The 24,800-nt window shown below is 32.9% G+C and overlaps 1 protein-coding gene across 1 annotated transcript in view; it reads left to right on the plus strand.

Annotated features, from left to right (window-relative positions):
• The window catches only part of TECRL (trans-2,3-enoyl-CoA reductase like), a 94,852-nt gene that overhangs the window by 29,399 nt on the left and 40,653 nt on the right, over positions 1 to 24,800 (plus strand). Inside the window, exons 3-4 of the mRNA XM_024768971.1 lie at positions 18,167 to 18,211; positions 22,812 to 22,915. Of these exons, the coding sequence (XP_024624739.1) occupies positions 18,167 to 18,211; positions 22,812 to 22,915 (149 nt within the window). The remainder of the gene's footprint in view (positions 1 to 18,166; positions 18,212 to 22,811; positions 22,916 to 24,800) is intronic.

Here is a 24,800-nt window from a genome sequence, read left to right on the forward strand (position 1 = left end):
AAGGCAAAAGGAAAAGAGCAATGTTTTTCATGAAAAAGAGATAAAATTATAAATTATATATATGCATACACATACAAATATATACTTTGGCCTATTTCTCCTCTTATTTCATGTACCAAAATGGTAAAAAGCCCTCAGCTGCAAATCCTCCACTAGTCTTTCTTTATCTCCATTTATTTATTCATTAACACTTGTAATTATCATTCTTGTTTGTATCTTGAAGTCTCTCCTGGAGAGCTTCAGTGATTTTCATACTCATGTCTCTATACACCACACTCTAGTCATTCTCATCTTCTCACAAAGGTCTCACAGAAGAATTAAACCTTGCTTTGAAAACTGAGATGAAAAATAAAGAATTATACAAGTCCAGGTGACATTCTGCCTAAAACTATGTGGATCTTTTTTTAAGATTTCAAGAGACTTAAAAAAAACTTCCCGTGGGCTTCCCTGGTGGCGCAGTGGTTGAGAGTCCGCCTGCCAATGCAGGGGACACGGGTTCGTGCCCCGGTCCGGGAAGATCCCACATGCCACGGAGCAGCTGGGCTCGTGAGCCACGGCTGCTGAGCCTGCGCGTCTGGAGCCTGTGCTCCGCAACGGGAGAGGCCACAACAGTGAGAGGCCCGCATACCGCAAAAAAAATAAATAAATAAATAAAAAATAAAAAATATTACTGGAGATATACTTTTGCTTGGATGAGCAATACACATTCTCTGGATACATACCTAACTGTTTCCATAATAAAGCAATATTATGTTTGTTTATTCAGCAATATTTGTTGAATGTTGAAAAATATTTATTGAACATTTACCATGTACTATGCATTGATGTATTCATCATTGATGTAATACATTATTGCAAAATTTACCCTTCTAATTTACAGACTCAAAACAATACTTCAGAATGTCTTTTTTCCCTTTTCTCTATAACTCTGGATATTCACAGATATCAATTTTTAGTAATTAAGGATTGGAAAAACAATTTCATTTAGTATTAGATTCCATGTATTGGATCACTAGAGAAGTTTTTCATACTCTTGTTTGTGATTTATATGTATTTTTTCTGGATATTGCCCATTCAAGGTGTTTACCCACATTTTTGTTTATTCAGGTGTTTTTATTGCCTTAATAATATATGTCTTTATTAATTGGTGTACAGGCCACAGTCACTGTTTTTTATTTTCTTCTGGAAAAAAATAAATCTTATAAATCTAAATTTGCCAATTACATATTTCATATTTTCTGTAGCTTAGATTTTTTCATCCTCCAAACTTGAAAAATGTTACTGATGTTTTATTTTTACACTTGTAAGTTATGGTTTTGTTTTTTACATAAAATATTTTTGGTATCTGGAATATATCCTGGTATAAGGAATGGATATAGGATTCTCAACATTTCAATTGTCTTTGTCATTTTTAAAATTTTAGCTTCTACTCACATATTATTAATAAATTTATAGAGCTATTTTCTCTCATATAGATATTTTATATATTTTCTTTTTCAAATATCTAAATCTTAGAAATTTAAATCTTAGAGAATTAATTCTACTTTAAAAATGTTCCCATGGTCATTTATTTTGTATCATGATTTCTCTGTTCTTTCATTCATAATTCTCAGAAGATAACTTCTTGACATCCCTTTCATTTATTTTTAGGGTTCTATAAATTTGAATTCTAAACATTTTCAGGGGCATAATGCTTTACAAAATTATAATCCCAATATTTATATAAATCAGTAATATTTAATTTTTAATAGTTACCAAATATCACCCTGAATAGCACTCTTATCTTTTCACCATATAGTTTATTTTATTTTTTAAAATAAATTTATTTATTAAATTTATTTTTGGCTGCATTGGGTCTTCATTGCTGCACACAGGCTTTCTCTAGTTGTGGCGAGCAGGGGCCACTCTTTGCTGCGGTGCAGGGGCCTCTCATTGCAGTGGCTTCTCCTGTTGCGAAGCACAGGCTCTAGGAGCACAGGCTTCAGTAGCTGCAGGAAGCAGGCTCATCAGTTGTAGCTTGTGGGCTCCAGAGCACTGGCTCAGCAGTTGTGGTGCATGGGCTCAGTTGCTCTGCGGCATGTGGGATCTTCCTGGACCAGGGCTCGAACCAATGTCCCCTGCATTGGCAGGCGGATTCCCAACCACTGCGCCACCAGGGAAGCCCTCATCATATATTTTAATGAGTACTAGTTCTCTCTTGAAATGAGTTAGAATAAACTGTCAAATAAAGCCACACTGAAACAGCTTTTATTCATAGTACCATCTAAATGATTATAGGGTAGCATTATATAAGAATTCTGTGCATTTTAATATACAGAACTTAGGGGGTGTGTGTGTGTGTGTGTGTATGATTAGATGTTAGGGCAAGGTGTATCATCAATTGAGCATATTGTTAAAATATTTACCTTTTCCACCATAGAGCTGGGAAAGTATAGAGATGTTCTAAAGTCTTTTCAGAAAATTATGAAATGCATTTGTATGAATTAAGCAATCTTTCCTGGCTAACTTATTTAGTATAGACAAAAGATTTTCAGAAGCCCCAAATAATGTATATATAATACAAATATATTATGATTAACACGTTACTACTTGTTATATCTATATGTTCTTAACAAGAGAATATCTTAATTCCCTATTACAGTATCACTTGAGTCTAAAAGCCTATCTTGGTCATTTCTGAGCTGTACCAAAATAATGTAGGAGAGTCAAAAGTAAAATGATTTAATCTAAAAAGAATATTTTAGATAGACATGTCTATAGTATAATTTGAGGTTGACTGTTCATCAAGTAAAATTCCTATATTTTGTCATAATCCACAGTACATCATTCATCTAGTTAACTTTTAAAATTTAAGTCATTAAATTTTCTTTCACATAAAACTTCAGCTTCTGTAAGATTCATGTTATTCTAGTTTACTACCTTTCATTCCTCTTTATTTTGTACTTACCTACATAACCGTTCTCTAATTTCTTTGATGGCTCTAGAATCTGACTAAAATTTCACCTTCATTCAAAGTTCTGGTATTTCATTGAAAATTACATCTAAAATAATGACCATCCAGTATGCTAGTCCCAGAACTCCTTGAATTTCTGATATTTTCACTTCCACTCTGCTTTAGCTACATACCCCCTTATCAATACCATGAGATTTGTCATTAGTTAGAAGTTAATTTCAATATTTGAAACTCTGAACAAATCTTTTGACCATCTATTATTCTAAACATCTCGCTCTTTTGCTTCAGGACTTCCAGTTTCTGGAGCTCGGGGAGATACACAGTCTCTAGAACACCACCTGTCTTTGGATTTATCATCTAGCTTAACATTGATTTTTTTTTTTTTGTACTTTACCTAAACTGCTCTCTTTCTGGTTGATCCATATCAAATTCTTAGCTCCACTGTGCAATCCTCTCTCCATATCCTTTAAATAAATGAGATTTATTCCTTTACTCTCATTCTCCTTATATCTTCAAATACTTCCTCGTTATTCTTTTATCAACAGTATCTGATGAATCAACTGACAAAGGATTAATCTCCAAAATTTACAAGCAGCTCATGCAGCTCAATAACAAAAAAACAAACAACCCAATCCAAAAATGGGCAGAAAACCTAAATAGACATTTCTCCAAAGAAGATATACAGATTGCCAACAAACACATGAAAGAATGCTCAACATCACTAATCATTAGAGAAATCCAAATCAAAACTACAATGAGATATCATCTCACACAAGTCAGAACGGCCATCATCAAAAAATGTAGAAACAATAAATGCTGGAGAGGGTATGGAGAAAAGGGAACACTCTTGCACTGCTGGTGGGAATGTAAATTGATACAGCCACTATGGAGAACAGTATGGAGGTTCCTTAAAAAACTACCAATAGAACTACCATATGACCCAGCAATTCCACTACTGGGCATATACCCTGAGAAAACCATAATTCAAAAAGAGTCATGTACCAAAATGTTCACTGCAGCTCTATTTACAATAGCCAGGACATGGAAGCAACATAAGTGTCCATCAACATGAATGGATAAAGAAGATGTGGCACATATATACAATGGAATATTACTCAGCCATAAAAAGAAACGAAATTGAGTTATTTGTAGTGAGGTAGATGGACCTAGAGTCTGTCATACAGAGTGAAGTAAGTCAGAAAGAGAAAAACAAATACCATATGCTAACACATATATATGGAATCTAAGAGAAAAAAAAAAAGTTCATGAAGAACCTGGGGCAAGATGGGGATAAAGACACAGACCTACTAGAGAATGGACTTGAGGATATGGGGAGGGGGAAGGGTAAGGTGTGACAAAGTGAGAGAGTGGCATGGACATATATACACTACCAAACATAAAATAGATAGCTAGTGGGAAGCAGCTGCATAGCACAGGGAGATCAGCTCGGTGCTTTGTCCCACACTAGAGGGGTAGGATAGGAAGGGTGGGAGGAAGGGAGATGCAAGAAGGAAGAGATATGGGAACATATGTATATGTATAACTGATTCACTTTTTTATAAAGCAGAAACTAACACGCCATTGTAAAGCAATTATATTCCAATAAAGATGTTAAAAAAAAAGAATATCTGTATAAAATAGATAACTAATAAGAACCTGCTATATAAAATAAATAAGTAAATAAAACTTTAAAAATAATAAATAAAAAAGAATATGTCAACTTACAAACCACTTCTAGCAATACCATCACTCCTTCTTCTGTCCACCACTTAGCAGTCACTTCAAAATAGTTTTCTTTGTCAGCATGCCAAAGACCTGTCTAAGGTCACTGGCAGTTTCTGTTTTGCAGAGGCGGTGGATCATTTTTGCTCATGTGTAACTTGAACTCTCAGTTGCATTTGACCTAATACACCATTCTTCTCTTTGATTGTCTTCGTTTGTTTGTTGATTTTAACTCTCTGCCCATTTGATTTTAAGACATTATATATGACTTTTGTCATCTCTAACTTCTTGTTCCCAGACTCCTTTGAGGACTGCTCATCATTTTTTGGCCTCTTAAATATTCATTACTTCTCAGATTCTATTTTCAACAATTTCCCCTTTTAATTCTACATTTCTTTCTCTTATGTTATGTTCTCAACAATTCCCGTGGCTTAGAAAATATCACTAATGAATAAATGAAATCAAAACTGTCTCCTTCTTAGAACTTTCAACTGTATATTAAACAGCCAATCTGGCATCTCAATATCTTGTACATATTGCAGACACCTAAGAGCAATTCATTAGAATTTTGACACACATACCTGGGGGAATAGACTCAATCTGGAAACATTCAAGGTTTTTTCCAAGTCCTAACAATTGGTGAAAACTGAAAAGAAGTAATCTTTGGGACAATATATAATAAAATGTACTTCATATTAAATCACCTTGTGATATAAAAATGTCATTTAAAAAGTTCTAGGGTTTATTGACATGGAAGATTTTCACCTTATGAACTGTTTATCTGCCTTAGCTGAAAACTGTGTTTGAATTTCTCAGTAATTGTAGTAGTTTGATAATGAGAAGTCATATATATCCTAAGCATTTTGTTTATATTTGAAGCTATTGGGTTTGGGGAATGACAAATTAATGTAAACTTTCCTAATCCCAAAAAAGGTGAAATATCTCAATTATAAGAGCAACTATTTGTGTTTGTTTGTATATAGGTCTGGCTGTGCAGGCATGTGTACATAAAGCCATATTACAAGTATATTTATTAAAATTCTTAGATTGTGTTCAGAAATTACAATGCGATTTTCTGAAAGGGGCCTCTGATTAATAAATAAATGACTACTACTGAAAAAAGTACCAATTTGATACCATTGGTATATTTGAAATCTGCAAATCACCGTAATTCTCATAACCACAGTTTAAGTCTTTGTAATTTTTAATCTAGATACCTGCATAGACTCCTGTTGGATACATTTTCTCATATATTGACCTGCTCTAGTATCTTGTCCTTACTACCTAACTACCTCCAGCATCAGGTTCAAGCTCCTTATAGCACAGAAGATTCTCATAATGTCCTTATACTCTGCGTGTATGTGTGTATGTTCATCTTGGTGGCGGCAAAGAAAAATCTATTTAATGTATAATTTGAGATGTGGGGTGAGGAATGTTTCCTTGGTTTTGTCCCTGTTGAAGAGCAACTGTGTTTTGACTGTGACATTATTCATACTCTATTATTTATTTGCTCTATTAGTTTCTGTAACTCTAGTGAGTTATTATATGATTGATAAATAGGAGAATTATATTAGCATAGTGTGAAATTTATAATTGTTCATACACATTTTCTATGAGCATGATCACTTTGCACCACTGAGAAACAGTAACTTACTGCAAAGTAAATAACATGAACACATGAAGAAGATGTAGGCGAATAGACACTGTATCACAGTATTTATTTCTTACCTGGCTCAATTTGCCCATGCACTCTGTCTTGGAAATGATTACAATCTATTTCCCCCTTATCTTTGTTAATTTCAGCAGTCACAAATCTTTCTTACACACATCACATCTTTCAATTAGTTGTTGAGAGTTTTTGATTATTTGCATGCATTATCTCATTTAAGTCTCAAAACATCCCTAGGAGTTAGATAACTTTGTTACCCCTCCCCTATTTGTTTTCAAAAAATTTTGCTTAACATATGAGAAAAATAGGATTCAGAAAGGTAACTTGCTCAAGATAAATAAGACAACTAGTAGATTATAGTCTCAGGATTTAAACCCAGTCAATGTCCACAGACTTTGCAATTAACTAGTAACAAGACACTGATTCATTATACAGGGAAAAGGATTTATTATAAATAACTGATATTACATTTTATTAAAACTATGGTGCATATCTTCTGCCAATTATTCTTCAATAAGAGGCCATGTGTTTATTCAAATCTTATAAATTCACACATTCCTCTGTGCCAGGTAATCTTCTAATCTCTCTATATAGTGGTAATACAAATGACTATAACTACCTATCCTCATGATGTTGCACAACAGTAAGGAGGAATGTATACTAAGCATCTTAATAGCTACATAAAATCATTTCAGATAGAAAGATCAAAAAGCAAGGTAATGGGAAAAAGTAACTGGGAAGTAGTACTGGGGTCTGCTCATTCTGATAGTATAAGGGAAACCAGGGAAGTGATAGCATCAGAGGAAAACCATTCAAAAACTCAGATTCAGACACAGAGAATGGAATAGTTGAATACAACAAGGTTTAGCATTTTCTAAGTAGAATTGAGCCTAGAGAAAAATTTAAATGTGGGAGAAATAAAAAACTTATCATAGTGAAAATAGTAAGATAATTTTTGGGAAGTCCTTGGAGAATCAAAAATTATCTGAGCTAGAAATACTAACTTAATTAAATAGGAAGGAATGGTAGTGATGATGAGGAAGTAGGATGTTGGAAATATGTGTTTTGGAGGCAATGCATTTATTGGTGAGCATGAGACTCTGGGAAAGAGTGAGAGAGTAGACAGAGAATATTTGGATGAGTAGATCAAGGCACTAAAGGACAGGGAATTTAAGTGATATTAAAATCACCTACAATGGTACAATGGTAAATGAATAGTGGTAGAGAGGTTGCTCTGAGTTAACTCCTCAGTGACTTAGATGGAAATACCTGTGGATCATAGATGTCAACAAGAAGAAATAATGCTAGGTAGTAAAGTCTGTTGATAGGCATTACCTGAGGAGAATGGGGAAAAATGTTTTGGATTTAATAGCAAGGAGGATTCCTAATATACTTTTAGGCACACAATTGGGTTTGGCATAAAGAATAAATACCAGTTGAAGAAGATGCAGAAAAGTTTTATATTAAAGTAAGAAGATTGAGGGATTTTTTGAGTGGAAGTTGTTGATTTAAAAGTTGTTGCTGATGACAGACTATAAATGCCCTGAAGTACATTGGAGGAGTCTGAGAAAACATGGAGAGGTGGACAGTTAGGTCTGATTAGTTGTTGTACAAAGCCAAATTGGGAGAAGTATCACTCTGATGTTGGATGCTCTGAGACACTTGAACAACTAAATGATATCTAAAGTAAATGGGAGTATAGGCATGATGATCAATCCTGGTGGTTCCTTAGAAGTATGGTGGGTAATTACGTGAATAAACTGGTTATAAACTTAAACCAGGGAAGACAAAGAAATAGTTCAGTTGTGCTCTGTATGCTCTTCTTCCTGTCCCACATTTTCTAGCTTTGTGCCCTGTATTTTACTGTGAAATTGGCTTGTTACTTTATGTCTCTTGCTTTCATACTCTTTATTTTATAATTCTGAATATTTGTTTATGCAGCTTTTAAATATTTGTAGAACCATGTCTGTTTTCCTACAGAAGGCTTGCTTTGTGGTTGCTGATTATACAGCATTATAACACTTTGTCTTTCTTACTTGAGAACTTTGTAATAGCAAACTCTCTAGCAGATGCATTTTCTTTTCAAGGTCAGCAAAATTTATACACATTGGTTGATGCTGGTTTGAGTGTTAAAACTTGTTGTTATTGGGTATAAGATAGGAAATTGTCCTCTTATTTTTCAGATACATAAACACTAATACACATAATTTTACTGGTTTCCTTGATTCTATTTTAGCGTTTTCACTTAATTGCGTAGGTGGCATTTATGGTGTACAGGGAATAAAATGGTTCATTTATTTCTAGTGAAGTACTATAAGGAAGGAATCATTTCTCACAAATAAAACAACTGATTCAACAATATTAAATCACCAGAAAGTGTTTTAGTACATCAAGGAAGGGTTTTGTATGATACTTGGTGTTTATTTCCAATGAGAAAAGAATCAGAATTCATGTGTTTTCCCATTTGTTCAGGCTTTTAGGCTTTTACTGTTTGGAAAGAGTATAAAAGTACTACTAAAGCAATGTAGCTAAAGTGATAATTCAATGTACACAGGACATTCTGTAATGTTACCGTGTTTCCTATTTAGCATTCCATGGCCTGGTCAATACTTCCTGTCCCTTAATTTTGTTTTGTACACATGAGAACTTCCCATTGGAGCAGGGCTTTTGCTGGACAGGAAAGGAGAAAGTTGTGTACATCTCTGGATGCCAGAATAAGGAAAATAGTTTGCCATTATTAAGAAAAAGTTTGGATTCCCAGATGTATAAAATTTTACTAATAAAACTGCTCAAAAATTTTAAAAGCCTTTTATCAAAATCTGAGATTAACTACTACTTTTTACATCCTTTTTAAATTTTATAAGGTATTCAGAATGCTTAAATCCAAAGAATACTTTCCACTTTGTACATTATTGCTGTCTAGTATTTTGTTTTTGTATATGAATGTAAATTATTACTTATTTATCATTATTAATTTATATATTCAAATTATATAGATATTCTGCTATCTTATATAAAACATCTACTTATGTGCTAGTTTCTTTGCTCAATATTGTTTAGTTTATCTCATCAGTCCTAGAATCAATTTCTTTTTCTCAAAGTTGATCCTTTGGATGTTCATCTACTAACAGACAACAAGGGTCTATTAATGGTAAGATTTGTGAGTCTAACTAATAATGTTACTATTTTATATTTCCTTTAAAAAATACTCCATTTGGAAGCTATTTGGACAATATCTCTTGTTGCCATCATTTTGAAATCTGTTCTCAGTCTAATTGCCCTTCATGAAATTTGAAAATATCAAAAAATGTGAGGTAATTAAAGACTCTGGATAAAATTGTATGTCTCCAGAGATTTACTTTTGCTTCTTCAGGCAGTAGGGCTGGACTTTGGAACTTACAGATCCCTTGAATCCAAACAAGTATTAAGATGATTCAAAATTCAGCTTCATTCTTTGTGAGAACTTGTGTTTCTGATTTGTCCTTATTTTGTGATACCGGTTGAAAAAGTGGGCTTTTACTAGGACTTTTCCTTCTTGATTGAGAATAAAATCTGCTTTTCTGTTTTCTCAGGCTTGTGAGTCTGTGGAAAGCCTTGCTCAGCTGTCTCTTTCAAAATAAGCAGATATCCTGGGAGGAATGTGGCTTCAGTTGCTGGGCTCTGCTTTCTGGAATTCCCTTTCTCCCAGATATTAGCTTCATAATACTTCATTTTTGTTATTAACTCTACGGAGATTTTGATAAAATATTTTGCCATACTTTCTTAGTTGTCCTCAATAGGAAGAATTGGGTAGAACATATAGTTTACTATTGCAGTTAATGGAATTCTTTGCATATGCTTAAGGATGTATGGATTATCATTCAATTTTCTATTTCTTTTAATGTTTTTTATATTCTCTTATTCCTTTTAATTTTCTACTTTTTGAGTAATTTCTTCTGGTTCATCTTCCAATTGACAAATTCTCTCTTCTGCCTCGTAGTATTGACTATACCATCATTCCATTACATTTTTATTACTATAAAATTAACTGTTTGCTTTCTATAAATTTTATTTGGTATTTTATCAAATAAAACTCTAAATGTTTATAGTGCCATATTCTTTTCTCATGTTTTTGGTTCCTTATTTTACATCTTTACTCATTTTTTAATAAATTTAGGTGATTAAGTTTATGAGACACTTTACATATCTGATGCTCTCTGGACTTAATCTTGGTCTTTGATCATTTATTGTATTATATGCTGCATTTCAAATGTTTATTTTAAAAAGTACTGATGATTGAGTATATTAATTTGACTATTCATATCATAAACATACCTTGGAAGGTTTATTTATTATCAGTGTGAATACACTGAATCATGATCATGGAAATATAGTTTCCAACCAAATGCAATCATTGACTATGGAAAGTCACAAAACTAATCATCCCTAAATGGAATCCATCAGCTTTGTTATCTGCTATTTTAATTTGTTATTTTTAGGGAAATAACATACTTTCTACAAAGTTACATTTACTTCAGTGCATGTATTGAAGATACACACACATATTGGAAGGTAAATGATTCAATGTATCTTTTTAATTTTCCACATATATTTCTCACCTGACCTTTCCTATTTTCTTCTAATTAGTTATATATTATGTGTTAATAAAGTCTCTGCCCATGAAATACTCCCATGCCTTTCCAGTACTCAGTCACTTCAGCCTTCTCTGAATTCCAATGTCTCTTAAAAATGACATTGTAAAATATCTTATGTGCACCAAAGTTGTTCTTTTTAATTTATAAAATACTGAAGAATGGTAATCATGCCATATAGATTCTTATAGTGTATAAGTGGGCACTTAGTATGTATTAAATATAATTTATAACATTGCAGTGCATTTCAATTCCTGCATAAACAAGAAGACACAGATAGGGCTTCCCCGGTGGCACAGTGGTTGAGAGTCCACCTGCCGATGCAGGTGATGTGGGTTTGTGCCCTGGTCCGGGAAGATCCCACATGCCACGGAGTGGCTGGGCCCGTGAGCCATGGCCGCTGAGCCTGCATATTTAGAGCCTGTGCTCCGCAGCGGGAGAGGCCACAACAGTGAAAGGCCCGCGTACCGCAAAAAAAAAAAAAAAAAAAAAAAAAAGAAAAAAAAAAGTAAAAAAGACAGATAAATGATCATATATTTGGCAAACTTGCAATAAGTTTCCATCCAGAGAGACTCCACAGATTATGCAATACAAACAGTGATATGCCATTTAAACCATTTATAACTGACATGATTTTTTTGTCCTTTAAATTTGCTACTGAAATGTTTCAATTTCAAAGATATTAATATGCATAACAGAAAAAAAGATAAGAGGAAACAAGAATTTACTTCAATATTTATAGCAGTATTATTTACAGTTGCCAAGATATGCAAGCAACCTAAGTGTCCATCAACAAATGAATGGATAAAGAAGATGTGATATAGATATATGCAATGGACTAATACTCAGCCATAGAAATGAATGAAATTTTGCCATATGCAGCAACATGGATGGAATTGGAGGGTATTATGCTAAGTGAAATAAGCCAAACAGAGAAAGAAAAGTACTGTATGATATCACTTATCTGTGGAATCTAAAAACATACAACAAACTAGTGAATATAACTAAAAGGAAGCAGACTCACAGATATGGAGAACAAACTAGTGGTTACCAGTGGGGAGACAGAAAGGGAAAGGATCAACATAATGGTAGAGGATTAAGAGGTACAAACTATTATATATAAAATAAGCTACAAGGATTTATTGTACAACACAGGGAATATAGCCAATATTTTATAATAACTATCAATAGAGTACAACCTTTAAAAATTGCAAATCACTATATTGTACATTTGTATATAATATTGTACATCAACTATATGTCAATAAGAAATAAATAAATAAAATAAAAGTCCCAGTTAAAGCTTAGAACAATCAAGGGATTGAGGAATAAGAGTGGCTACATATATTCATTTTCCTTTCCTTCACTTATTGTTTTCCTTTTACTACTCTTTGACATGCTATTTACTGATTTAAAAGAATCAGAAAAAAAAAAAATAAAACATGGTATATTAGAAAGTTTAGTAAATTGAGAATTGAGAGTCTTGGGTGCTAGACCAGACTTAACCATTAAATCATTGATTTAATTTAGGCAAATAATTTCATCATACTTGGCCTTATCTTTTTCATTTTTATGATTAATAGTAGATATATTTTGAAGAATTTTACAGTATGAATATTCTATGATGAAAAATTTTGTGTCTGCTTATTATACATACAAGCATTATGCATGTTATGTAGTTTATGCTTATTATGCCAATTATTTTTCTTAATTTAATTTACCTTAAGCAAGGATTAAAAATATATATTATTAGGATGATTGACAAAACCTGATACAAAGTTTCAGGTATTCATTTTTTAATAATACGGAATTATTAAAAAATGCTTTTTTGAGAAGTGATGTGTATCTTAAAAGTTTTTCAGTCCACCTCCCCACAAAATAGAGGAATTTATGCTACATTATCTTTTAAATTCACATTACACATATCTATGAGAGGAAGACAGTGGTTAACCACTTTCAGTGAAATTCTTACCTTGCACAAATACTCTTTCTTCCAGTTAACCCTAAAGGTGTTTTATTAATAGTCCTTGTCTTTATTCTGCTTAATAATTTTTCAGTATTTAAAAATTACTTTCATTTTCCCCTAAATCTTTTTCTTTAGATAAAATATATACAATGTTTCAGAATCACCTCATGAAAAGCAGCATTTCAAGACCAATCATCATGCTTGATGTTTTCAACAAATGGCCTCTTGCCTGTTATCTTTTCTTCAAAGTGTTGTGCATAGATGTATGTTCAAAACTCAGATCTGGTGTCATAGAATTTAAGCACAGGAGACTACTACCATCCCTTTTCTGGAAAATTAATTTGTTTATTTTACCTCGTGCTTATAGTTCCTTTAATTTATTTCTCATTACACTCTGGTTTTATTTGCTTGCCTTACAAGGTTATCCTGAAATGGGATGCCATTTGAAATGCACTTAGCAGCTACTGGTTCACAATTGTTTTTCAATTACACTTGCAGTTATTTTAGTTCATTTCAGGAAATCATTTTAGATTAAATCAAGTTGATTTCATAAGTTTTAGAGATTTTTTAAAAAAATGTTTCTTTCCTATACGATTTTAATGGCCTTCTAATTATGTTTATTTTAGCATTTATAGTATTACTGTCATTTTCTGGGGTAAGAAAAAAGTCTACTGAAGGTGAAATGCAGTATTCTATGCTCAGAAATTTACCATCAAAACCTCTTCATCAACTATTGATGATATCCTTCCTTTATTAATTTTCATATAGGGAATGTCATTAAGAGATTTTGCATTATATTAACTTTTAGTACATATTCACATTATGCCAGACTTTATTATTCCAGATAGAATTCTAAATGGTTCCTTTGTATTAATGTCTTGTTATTCATCTATTCATATAACTATTTTTTCCATTTTTTATATTTTTAACCTTAAAATGAATCTGCATTGTTTTATATATATATATACACATAGTGCTTTTATATGTACTTGTATTTGAAAAAAGTAAATATATATAATATATAACATATTTATATTACATATAAACGGATTAATTATCTATAGTTCACTTTTCAAGTGGGTTATTGAAAATAACAATTAATACACTTTAAATTTATGATGCTACATTTTTGAGGCTTTATTACCTAAAGGTTTTGTTGACATGTCACATATTTATTTTTCTGAACATTTCAAATGTATTTCCTAATATCCTGTATATACCAATTATTTAGAAAATATGGGCCTTCTTTGCTTCTTCCTCTCTGGAAGTGTCATCTCCCAGATTAACTCTGACTGCAACACTTGTATCTAGTGGTAGGTCACAATGAACAACCCAGACAAATTCACTTGTTTTCTCCTACATGCAGCTATGGAATTTTGAGGCACTGAACTGAGCCGCATAGAAACTTGTACAACATTGTTTTATCTTACTTCTGCTAAACTCTTGAACACAGCCAGCTCTGCATAGCATATTCTTAAGAACTGCATTCTATTTCTCTTTACTCTTCATCCCATCTCACCTCACCAGCCACAAAGCACCCAAGATGTAAACAACAAAAATAAAACACTGCTTTCTTTCCCCAAACGTCTCTGTGGTCCGCTATGAATATTCCACCATGTTAATTAACTGGTTTCTTTAATTAATCCTTAACTGTTCTCAGAATTTCTCCTTCCTAGTAGGACTGGTGATCAAGAAAATGGTAGAGGTTAGGGGGCAAGTTTTACCTAGAGTCTTATGTAAGGGAGTCAAGTTCTAGGTCATGAAAGATACTAATTATTTCTGAAAAGTTCCTACAGTACTTTTTCTTCTAAATTTCTCCTCTTTCAGTATTAATATGACACATATGTTTCATTTAAGTATTCAATACCATGTGTAATCAAGAACTATCAAGAATAATTTTAATACCTTATAAACTATACCACATTAAATAAGTTAATCTATGCATGCTTTAGTCTGTATGTTGTAACTACTAATTGGCTCTATTTTTTCATATACACAAAGATAGAACACATGCCATCAGTGAGTCAAGAATAAAATATTTCTCTATTGCTGACTTTCGTCATTTCTAAAATTGAATACCTGGAAATATGAATGGTGCATTTCAGTTAAAATTTATACTGTTGATCAATATTTTATAAGAGGAATTCCAATCATAATAAAATGATGGCAGTCAACATGTTCTTAGGTTAAAAGAAAGTAAGGACAGGCATCTGGCATATGTACTTGAGTGTATGTAGCTTATAACATATTTTAGATGATTTATATCCAATATAATTATATTATTGCCCTCTTCCTTTGTGTTTCAAAATTTAAAACAAATCTTTTTGAAGAAAGAAAATGTTCAAACCTTTAAATCTGTTTTATTTATCTCACAGGATTTAATTCAATCACTGATGCCAATTTTTATAAAAAAGCTCTATAATACAGAGCTTTAGGAAATATATTTTATTTTATAATAAAATACAATATATATATATTAGATCCATATGATTCAGAATAAAGAATGAACATTAATCTTACAAAAACACAAATGTATCTCTACAATTTAAGTTATTGAAACAAAAGTTCAAGAAACAATACTGAACCTGTCTATCCAGAGTTTATCCTAATATATGACATCCAGTGCCATGACAATCCATTTCTGCTTTATTCTATTCTATTCTACTCCTTTATATAATGCTGAGAATAACATTAATTCTATTTTTCAACTTACTAATGGGTCACAACCAGCAGTTTAGAAAACCCTATCTTATTAAAATAAATATATTTGAATTACATGCATACATTACTTATTTAGGATGTTACTACATAGTGATATGAACCATTCATCAAGGATAGAACGCGAAGTCATGCCTAGAATATGACAGGAGTTACACAAGTCAAGTTCAATACCTTAAGTAATTTAAGATACTGGCAGATGCATTAGATCTACTACATAGTCATAATTCAGCTGTGAGCCAGTTGTCCAAGTTCAAATGTACTCAGCATTATAAATAATATTCTAGACCATTCATATATGCTAAAAAACCTTGTACAATATGGGTCCTTTATCCTTTATAAACTGTCTTTTGCTCTGCTGTTCTTCCAGCCTATTCCATCTCACCCCAACAATCACAGAGCATTTCAGAAAATGTATGTTTTGCTCTTTGAAAAGATGACTGAAACTAATCTATAGCTTTAATTAGGCAGTTATTAATTCTCTTTCACTAGGACACAGTATTCAAAGATCACAACCGTTAAGTGCAGGGTTTATTTCATAAGTAGATTTATAGTTTATCCTTGTTGAGAGAGTTGGAAGGACATGGTTTTCCCTGAAGGTATTTAGAGCTTCTGACTCCTCTGACTGATCATTGTGGATTCAGCCAGTATTGATTCATCTAGTTCATAGACATATCTATTTGCCTAGAATGATAGACTAAGTTTTGAATTGGCATTTCCACCATTAAAGGCATCATAAAGTGCTATTAAAAATGATGTTTTACATGAATATTGTTAAAATGGACAGAACTTGACAGCTTATGCACACTAATCATAAGTGCTCAATGACTATTTGTCAAATATAAATGGAATGTCATAAGTTTTGTCTTTTCTTCAATATCCATAATTGGAAACAATTAAAACTATAGACATCTCTTTGCATTTGTTTCCGTCATGCTTCTTTGGCAGCAGATTTTCAGTATGAATAATAAAGGTAGCTATTTATAAATGCTTTTCAACAGATAATGTTAACATGCATTTCAGAACAACAAATGGCTATATAAATAATAACAATTATTAGTAAATACAAAACAAAAATAAAGTCTCTTTACCTGCATATTTTCTAATTAAAAAAATCAGATGTCAGAGTTAAATGTCTGTGTCTTCCTCATTTGCCTCGCTATTACTAAATTTTGTTTAGATATAATCCTAAATAGCTTTTAACTTGTGATTACACGTTTTGACTTATGAGTTTTTTGTCCATGAGAACTTGCTGTATAGTTGTCTTTTTGCAGTAAATTTAGAAAGAATTGATCCCAATAGTCTAGTTATGCCATGTTATCATTAATTACTCTGACACTTTAGAAAGTAATGTTTTGAGAATGAAATAACAACTGTGGAATATTCTTTTGATGATTTCTTCTTTTAATTTATTTTTGATTAACTGAATGTGCTTAAAATTGTACTTCAAAGTTAAGTATTAAATTTTCAATAGAGACTTTAAAATAGTAACATAGAATTCATTTTAAGAGAAAATAATTATATGCTGGTAATTGTGAACCAACTTTTTTTTATGGCAGTGTATAATAAAGGTATTTTGATTTTCCTAACCAGATAGAATTTTTAGTAATCTATGTATTACTAATAGTAGTATAAGTAGAAGATACTAAAGTGACGATTCTGCTATAATTAATATGCCCATAATACTAAAAGTCGATGGTATATATTATTCTGATAGAGTGTCTTACTCCTGATAGAGAAAATAACTCACTTTCACATGCTAATGTTAAATAAATCTTAAATGAAGTCAGAGTTCTGCAGTTTTAAATGAAGATGTTTAAGATTATTTTTTTAAGAATAATTTTCAAAAAGCACACATCATAGGTCACTTATTTTAGAACATGTCCACAAATTGAATGCAACTACTTAAAAAGTCCTCAGATCAAAAAGCAGAAAAACACCACTCCTAAAGCTCCCATCATGCTTTCTTCCAGAACTATCCACAGTGCTTCTCAGCACCCTGCAAAGGATAACCACTATCTCCATTTCTGGCACTGAATGATAATTTTTATTCACTTCCTGAGATCTAATCTGTCTTCCAATGGAAACTATTGCTTTTAAAATGTTTAGGGCTTCCTGGTAGCACAGTGGTTAAGAATCCACCTGCCAATGCAGGGGGGCACAGTTCAAGCCCTGGTGTGGGAAGATCCCACATGCCGCAGAGCCCGTGCGCTACAACTACTGAGCCTGCTCTCTAGAGCTTGCAAGCCACAACTACTGAGCCCACGTACCACAACTACTGAAGCCTGCACGCCTAGAGCCTGTGCTCTGCAAGAGAAGCTAATGCAATTAGAAGCCCGCACACGTCAACGAAGAGTAGCCCGCTCTCACCACAGCTAGAGAAAGCCCCTAAGAAGTAATGAAGACCCAATGAAGCCATAAATAAATAAATGTATTTATTTAAAAAAAAATAAATAAAATGTGTTTAGACCTGTGCTTACAATTAAATGTTATTTTTCATTGAATAGGTCCAAAGTGGTACCCTTCTCGAGTGGGCCTGCAGCTAGAACGTGGTAAGAACCAATTTCACGAATCTATTTGTTTAATTTAGAGTCCCTTTGCTGTCTCAATAGATAATATTTATTTATCACTTACTAAATGGCAGGTATTGTAATAAATACTTTAAATATATTATCTCATTTGATCCTCCCAAAAAGGTAGTGTTCCCCTTTTATGGGCAAGGAATTTTAGTCTCACAGAAATAAATTTCACACATTCACTGTCAATGTGTATTGGAGACAGGATCTGAACTAACATCTGTATCAAAAGCTTTTACTGCTATATTCCTGCAATCTACTGCTTCCTGATATATTCTCAGGGATATAGCTTAGCTCTGTTTCCTTTTTTTTTTCTATTTAAAAACAGAATAAGGGAGGTAAGGAGGAACAGAATGAATGAATTATAGGGAAAAGTATTGTATCCATTAATAACCCTCAAGTATTTCAAAATTTCAACCCCTATTCTCCATTCAGAAAATTTATAAATATACACACTAAAGCGAATCCTGTTTAGAATCATTGTTTTTGACATTGCATCAACTTGACCTTAAATTTGGACTTGTTAAATAAAAGCTGTGGGTAGAATGTAAATTTGGGGGGGCTACTCAGTTCAGGTCCATGATAGTAAGTCTACAAGAGGCATCTATTAAGGAATTTCAATATCTAACTTTTTCCATTCAATTGTGAACTGAATTTTATTTTTCTGCAGTTTTTGCTTTTCCTAATATTCAGGGTATCATTTCTTAGATATCACATTCACTTAAGGACAAATGATGATTTTCTTGGATTTCTCTAAGATATTCTGTTTTCATTGTTATCTTAAATATTCCATCTTTCTGTGAGACATCTATGTTGAAAACATAGGAATCCACATCATTCTTAAAAGTCACACTTTCTTAAGGTCTCACATTTTTCCAAACTCAATTGTTCAAGACAAATTCCCATCTGGCTAGAGTTTAAAAGAGAATCATTGTCTTGTTTATTTTTGCCTCTGCAGGGCATAGTATGTGCCAGGCACATACATACCTTTCAACACACGGATACTGAAATAACATAAAATGAAATAGTGGTTTTGTTTTCTGAACTTGACTCTTATATAAAGAAAACTGAGAATGCCACAGGCATCAATGCCAAATGTAACTTCAATTTGAAGGACACTATATGGGACTGGGGGATTTCTGTTACTTCACCCTTTCTGGTGAATGTGACTTTTTACTTTCCCCTCATTTATATACCTGGTTGAGTGTTCCAGGGTGTGATCTGAATAAAGTATAACCCTCCAAGTGTTCTTTGATAGGAATATGATGGCATATTTTAAAAAACAAATCAATGCATTTAGTAATACAAACAGGACATGGTGCCAAGAAGAGGTTATTTGCAGTAATGCAGAATTTTAAACCTGACTCTTCTACTTATCTTTAGAGTCTTCTTTTATAAAGTAGAGCTAATAAAGAACCTAACATGTTTTTTTGTGTGTGTGGGGGGTGGGAAGGTTTGTAAGTATTAAATAGGATTATGTTTATAAAATGCTATCATGATTTGTACGTGGTAGATGCTTCATTGAACATAGTTGTAACTGTTAATATTAAGGAAACAGACTTAACACCAAAACAAAGCAAGGCATGAATATTTATATTATAGTTGCTGCCAGAATACATTTGACAGAATGATTGCACTATAAGTAATGACGCCATGTGAATTTAGAGTCCTTTACAGTTTCCTGACACAAAAGACTGCTAAAACACAAATAAAATAGTAAGTAATTGATTTTTATGTGAAAAATAGCAAAGGTTTATTTAGCTCAGTGTTTCTGCTGAGCTGGGCTGGACTTGGCTTTGCTTGGCTAATCTCACTCAAATAGCTACAGTCAACTGGCGGATTGTTGAAGACTGACCTTTTTAAGACGGGCACGACTACAGTCACTCCTCTCTGCTCTATGCTTCATCAGAATATTCTGGGCTTGTTATCATGGTGGCGTCAGAGGTGCAAATAAATGAGCACAAGCACTCAAGAATTCATGAGATTCAGGCTTAGAACTGGGATATGATCCCTTGTCCCACATTCTATTTGTCAAAGCAAGACACTAGGCTAGCTTATATTCAAGGGGTGGGAAAATAGACACCAACTCTTAATAGAAGGAACTAAAAGTCATATTGCAAATGGTGTTGTTATGGTAATGGTGAATAATTGCAGTCATTATTGCAATAAATCTGTCATATAAACTGGTAACTAAAATGTGCTCTCTCTTATTACTGCGATTAATATACTTCATAATGTCCTGGAAGTACAGTGTTGAATTTCTAATTCTTAGAACCATTAGATTTGTTCAATAGAAAGTTGAAGCGTGGGTAGAGTTGGTCCCTCTCTTCCCATCCCTGTCTCCAACCATCCATACCCATTATAAAACAGCCTTGACAAACCCGTAAGGTTAGAAGTATGCACCTTAGTGTCTGGCCCATTCTTGGGAGAAAATGCCCCCAAAAAATGTATTACTTGAGTTAATTCAGGCAGAAAATTCAGTGGTCTTAAGTGGTCAAAGTATCATATAAATGGATGGGCTTCCATTAGGCATGGTCTCCTGGGCCCACATATTCTGCGGGGGTCGGGAGCAAGAGCAGGGTGCTGCGCATGGCCCCTGCACACAACACCACCTAAGAGGTGGGCAAAACACCTAAGCCACCCCTCCGGCCCTGTCTCTAGACACACCGCTACCCTCACCCCATATAAGGAACAAGCACTCCCCTGCCTCAGGGAGTGGGCAAGCAAGGAAATCTTTTGTTTGTTCTCTCTTCCCCCTGCTGTAGCAGGAGTCCCAATAAAACCTCACCTGAATTTCTTGTCTGGCCTCTGATCAATTTCTACTGATTAATGAGGCCAGAACCCTAGTCTGTAAAACTAGTATCAATATATTGAAGCTCTGTATCCCTCTTTCTGACTCCTTCATGCAGATTTAAAGAAATTGTTATTAACTCAGGTCCACCTAGATGATCTCTTTTGAAGCCATATATCAAAACCTAATCAAGGAAGTGACAGCCTATTATATTCATGTTATATTTATTAAAATTAATATATAACAATTTTATATTTTTATCTTACGTTAAAATACCTATAATTGTAAAACTATGCCTTGGATTTTGAAAATCATCTAATGATAGTCATAAATTAACATCTTACTCTTTCTTTCAATAATAGAGAATAAAATGAAACCTGTACATGACTGGAGATAATATAAATCACAAATAGATTAACATAAACTATAATATAAATAAAAACAACAACAGCAACACTAATAGCATTATACTTGTGAGATACATCCGTGTTGGTACATATGGCTCTAATCTACTCATTTTTCTTTCTGTACAGTATACTGTACAGAATAAAAAAATTTTTTTTAATTTATTTAAAAAAATAAAACAAAATATAGTTATCCATATCTCATTTATGAACACAAGATTTTTTACAATGTTTCGCTATTACAAACAGTGCTAAAAAGGACATCTTTGTACATATTCTTCAGGACACACTTGCCAGACTCACCTACTGTTTATTCTTAAGAACAGAATATTTCCCTTACACATCCTTTGACATGTTCTGTTTATTTTCCTCCTATTTAATGAGAAATTCCTTCTCAGTAATCTTTGTGGTATATATGTCTTCTTACTTCAAAAGCCTAGAGTGCTAGAAATCTCAGTCTTAGTCTCCATCTTTCCTTTTCAAACTGAATGCATAAATAATCTCTTCATGCCCCATGGCTTTAACTTTTAATGACTTTTAAATCATCTACAGAGCTACCCAACTGCCTACTTGACAGCTCCCACTTGCAGGTCTAATAGATATCACACACTAAATACACCCTAACCGAAATTTTCATTTTCACCCCAAATCCCACTCTTTCCTCAATCTTCTTCATGACAGTTAATGAGATTACAATGCACGTAAGTGCTCAGGTCAAAAATATAAGCACTGCCTGTATCTCACTGAATCCTTTTCTCTCAAGTTGAACCTGCTCTAAGTTCAAAATATGTCTGGGATTGATGAAATTTTAACATTTCCACCAGTGCCATGTTAATCCAAACAAACCTCATAACCTGATTGATGAATTTTGACTTCCTCCTAAGTAATCTTGCTCCCTTTCTTCCCAGTTACCACACAGCACCCATAACCATCTTTTAAAAAGGTGAATCATGCCTATCCCCAGGTGCTTTGCAATGACTTTTAAAATCATTCTACTCCAAATAATTTATCTTATAATAAAATCATTTATAAAACGGTTGATATGTATATCTACTGACACACAAAATTATACTTTAAAAATACCTTGTATCATAGTTGATTATGATATCACCTAATATTACATTTTCTCAGAACACAATATGATAGTAGCTAGTGGTAGTCTGTACTTTGTTTAAATAGCATTGGGAAACCACTGTGTATTTGAAAATTTGCCAGATATATTTTATAAAATGGGTTTACTCATGTTATCTTACTTTAAAGATTTACTGTAAATTGCAATTTCTATGTAAAATTCATCCTTAGCTTTCACTGGTTTCACATTAAAATTATTTATCATTATGCCTTGAAATTGTATTAAAATGATATTTCCTTGTCGTTTAAGGTGGGCCCTTTTTGAAGGACTACATAACCATTCAAAGTGTTGCATCTTCCTCCATTGTCACACTTTATTTTACAGACCTAGGTCAACAAGTCAGTTGGACTACAGTAAGTATCGATTTGAAATGCATTAAACATGTCCCACATTTTGACGTAATTTGTTGACATAGAGGACATTTTCTGTCAAACAAATTCATAGTGAAACAAAATATTGCACTAAAGGTATTTTAAATTTTCCATTCTTACTATGATCAGTGGCCAAATTTCCATTCAAGAATTGGAGAAATGAAAATACATGGTTGAAAGGAGGATAAATCCCTTTTTAAATGTCAATCTATCTTATGACCGATGGCTTTCTGCTTTCCCTATGCTTTGTCAGTTACATAGTGTTTCTTCAACTTTTCCTTCTAAGAGCCTTGTGATAATGAAGACCCATTTGTTTGGAAAGAGTGGAGAGAGAATATTCAATAAAAAATGTTCCAAGGCAGTGGGGAGGACATTTTAAAGACTGAGAGTGAAATAGTAAGACTTGTGTTGTGAGGGGTGGGGCATTCTTTTGACTTTCTTGAAGGAGGTGTTTTCAAAGTGGTGGCAACTGAATCCAATAACATTAGAAGAATGAAGACCATATTAAAAAACAGGAGGACTAAGAAACATAAAATACTTGACACTACTTCACAAGTATTGACATATTCATGAGTACTGGAATAGATGGATGGAATATCTTCAGTAGAAAGAAGCTATGAAGCTATGTGATATTTAGTGACAGGCAGTTAAGGAGTTAATCTGATAAATAATTTTGACTAGTGCAATCATTCTATTATTCAATTAAATTAAACCTATTTTTATATTGTTCAGATTTTTAAAGTTTTTTTCTGATTACCTTCTATTTAATATTTGTGATATGGTTACTTTTAATATTTTCTATTCAAAATGGCTTTCTTTTGCCAGCATAGTGCTTTGAGTTTTCCCTTTATAGTTAAACAATCAATTTTTAAAATTATTACAGACACATGATAATTTATACATTGTTATTTAATTCTCAAAAGGAGAAATTCCAGTTTACATTCCTTAATCAAAATGTTGTCACATGCTTTACTTTTCCAGCAATTTCTCCTTTAACATACATTATCTTCCTGTATTTAGATAATTATTTTAGTGTGTTTGGTTAAATGGTTCCTTTAGTTTCCAAGATTTTCTGAGCCTCTGAGTACTAATTTGTTGCACTAAAAACTGAGTTTATAGTATTCTGAATCCTTGTGAAGTATATCATAATGTTTACAAAACAACCTACTAATACATGCATCAAATAAGCAAAGGGCTTAATGTTTAAATGTGATATCTACAGACCTTTGCTAAAAGAGATCTTAGACTAGCAGATTTTGATTTTCGAAGGTTAAAATATTCACAGAGTCTTTGTCCACATTTATAATGAAAAGGGAATTCTGTCTACAGAAATAGTATCAGAGTGAGTGACAATAACTTTGAGTTCATAAGAAATTCCAGCTGCAGCATTTGGATAAGCACTGAGGAGAAAAAGTGCTAAGGTAGAATTCTATGACAATTGTACTAGAAAATTATAGCTTATTTGGGAAGAAAGTCATTTAGGCGACAAAGAGAACTCTGAAAATAGGCTGGATATTTTAAAATCAACCCTATGGTTCACACACTCTTTTGCTCCAAATGAGTCAGTCCTATTAAATGCTAAAAATATACACATTATATTGCAATCACACCCACTTTATATCAACCAAATTATACAATAAAAGCAATATTTTTACCACACATAACATTCCTGCACATTCATAAAATATTAAAATGTACTCCTATAATAAAAGCATTATCATAAGTATTCTTTTTTTTTTTTTTTTTTTTTTTTTTTTTTTTTGCGGTACGCGGGCCTCTCACTGCTGTGGCCTCTCCCGTTGCGGAGCACAGGCTCCGGACGCGCAGGCTCAGCGGCCGTGGCTCACGGGCCTAGCCGCTCCGCGGC

The sequence above is a fragment of the Neophocaena asiaeorientalis genome, unplaced genomic scaffold (genome assembly GCF_003031525.2).
Source record: "Neophocaena asiaeorientalis asiaeorientalis breed wild unplaced genomic scaffold, Neophocaena_asiaeorientalis_V1.1 scaffold48, whole genome shotgun sequence".
In the NCBI taxonomy this organism is placed as follows: Eukaryota; Metazoa; Chordata; class Mammalia; order Artiodactyla; family Phocoenidae; genus Neophocaena; species Neophocaena asiaeorientalis.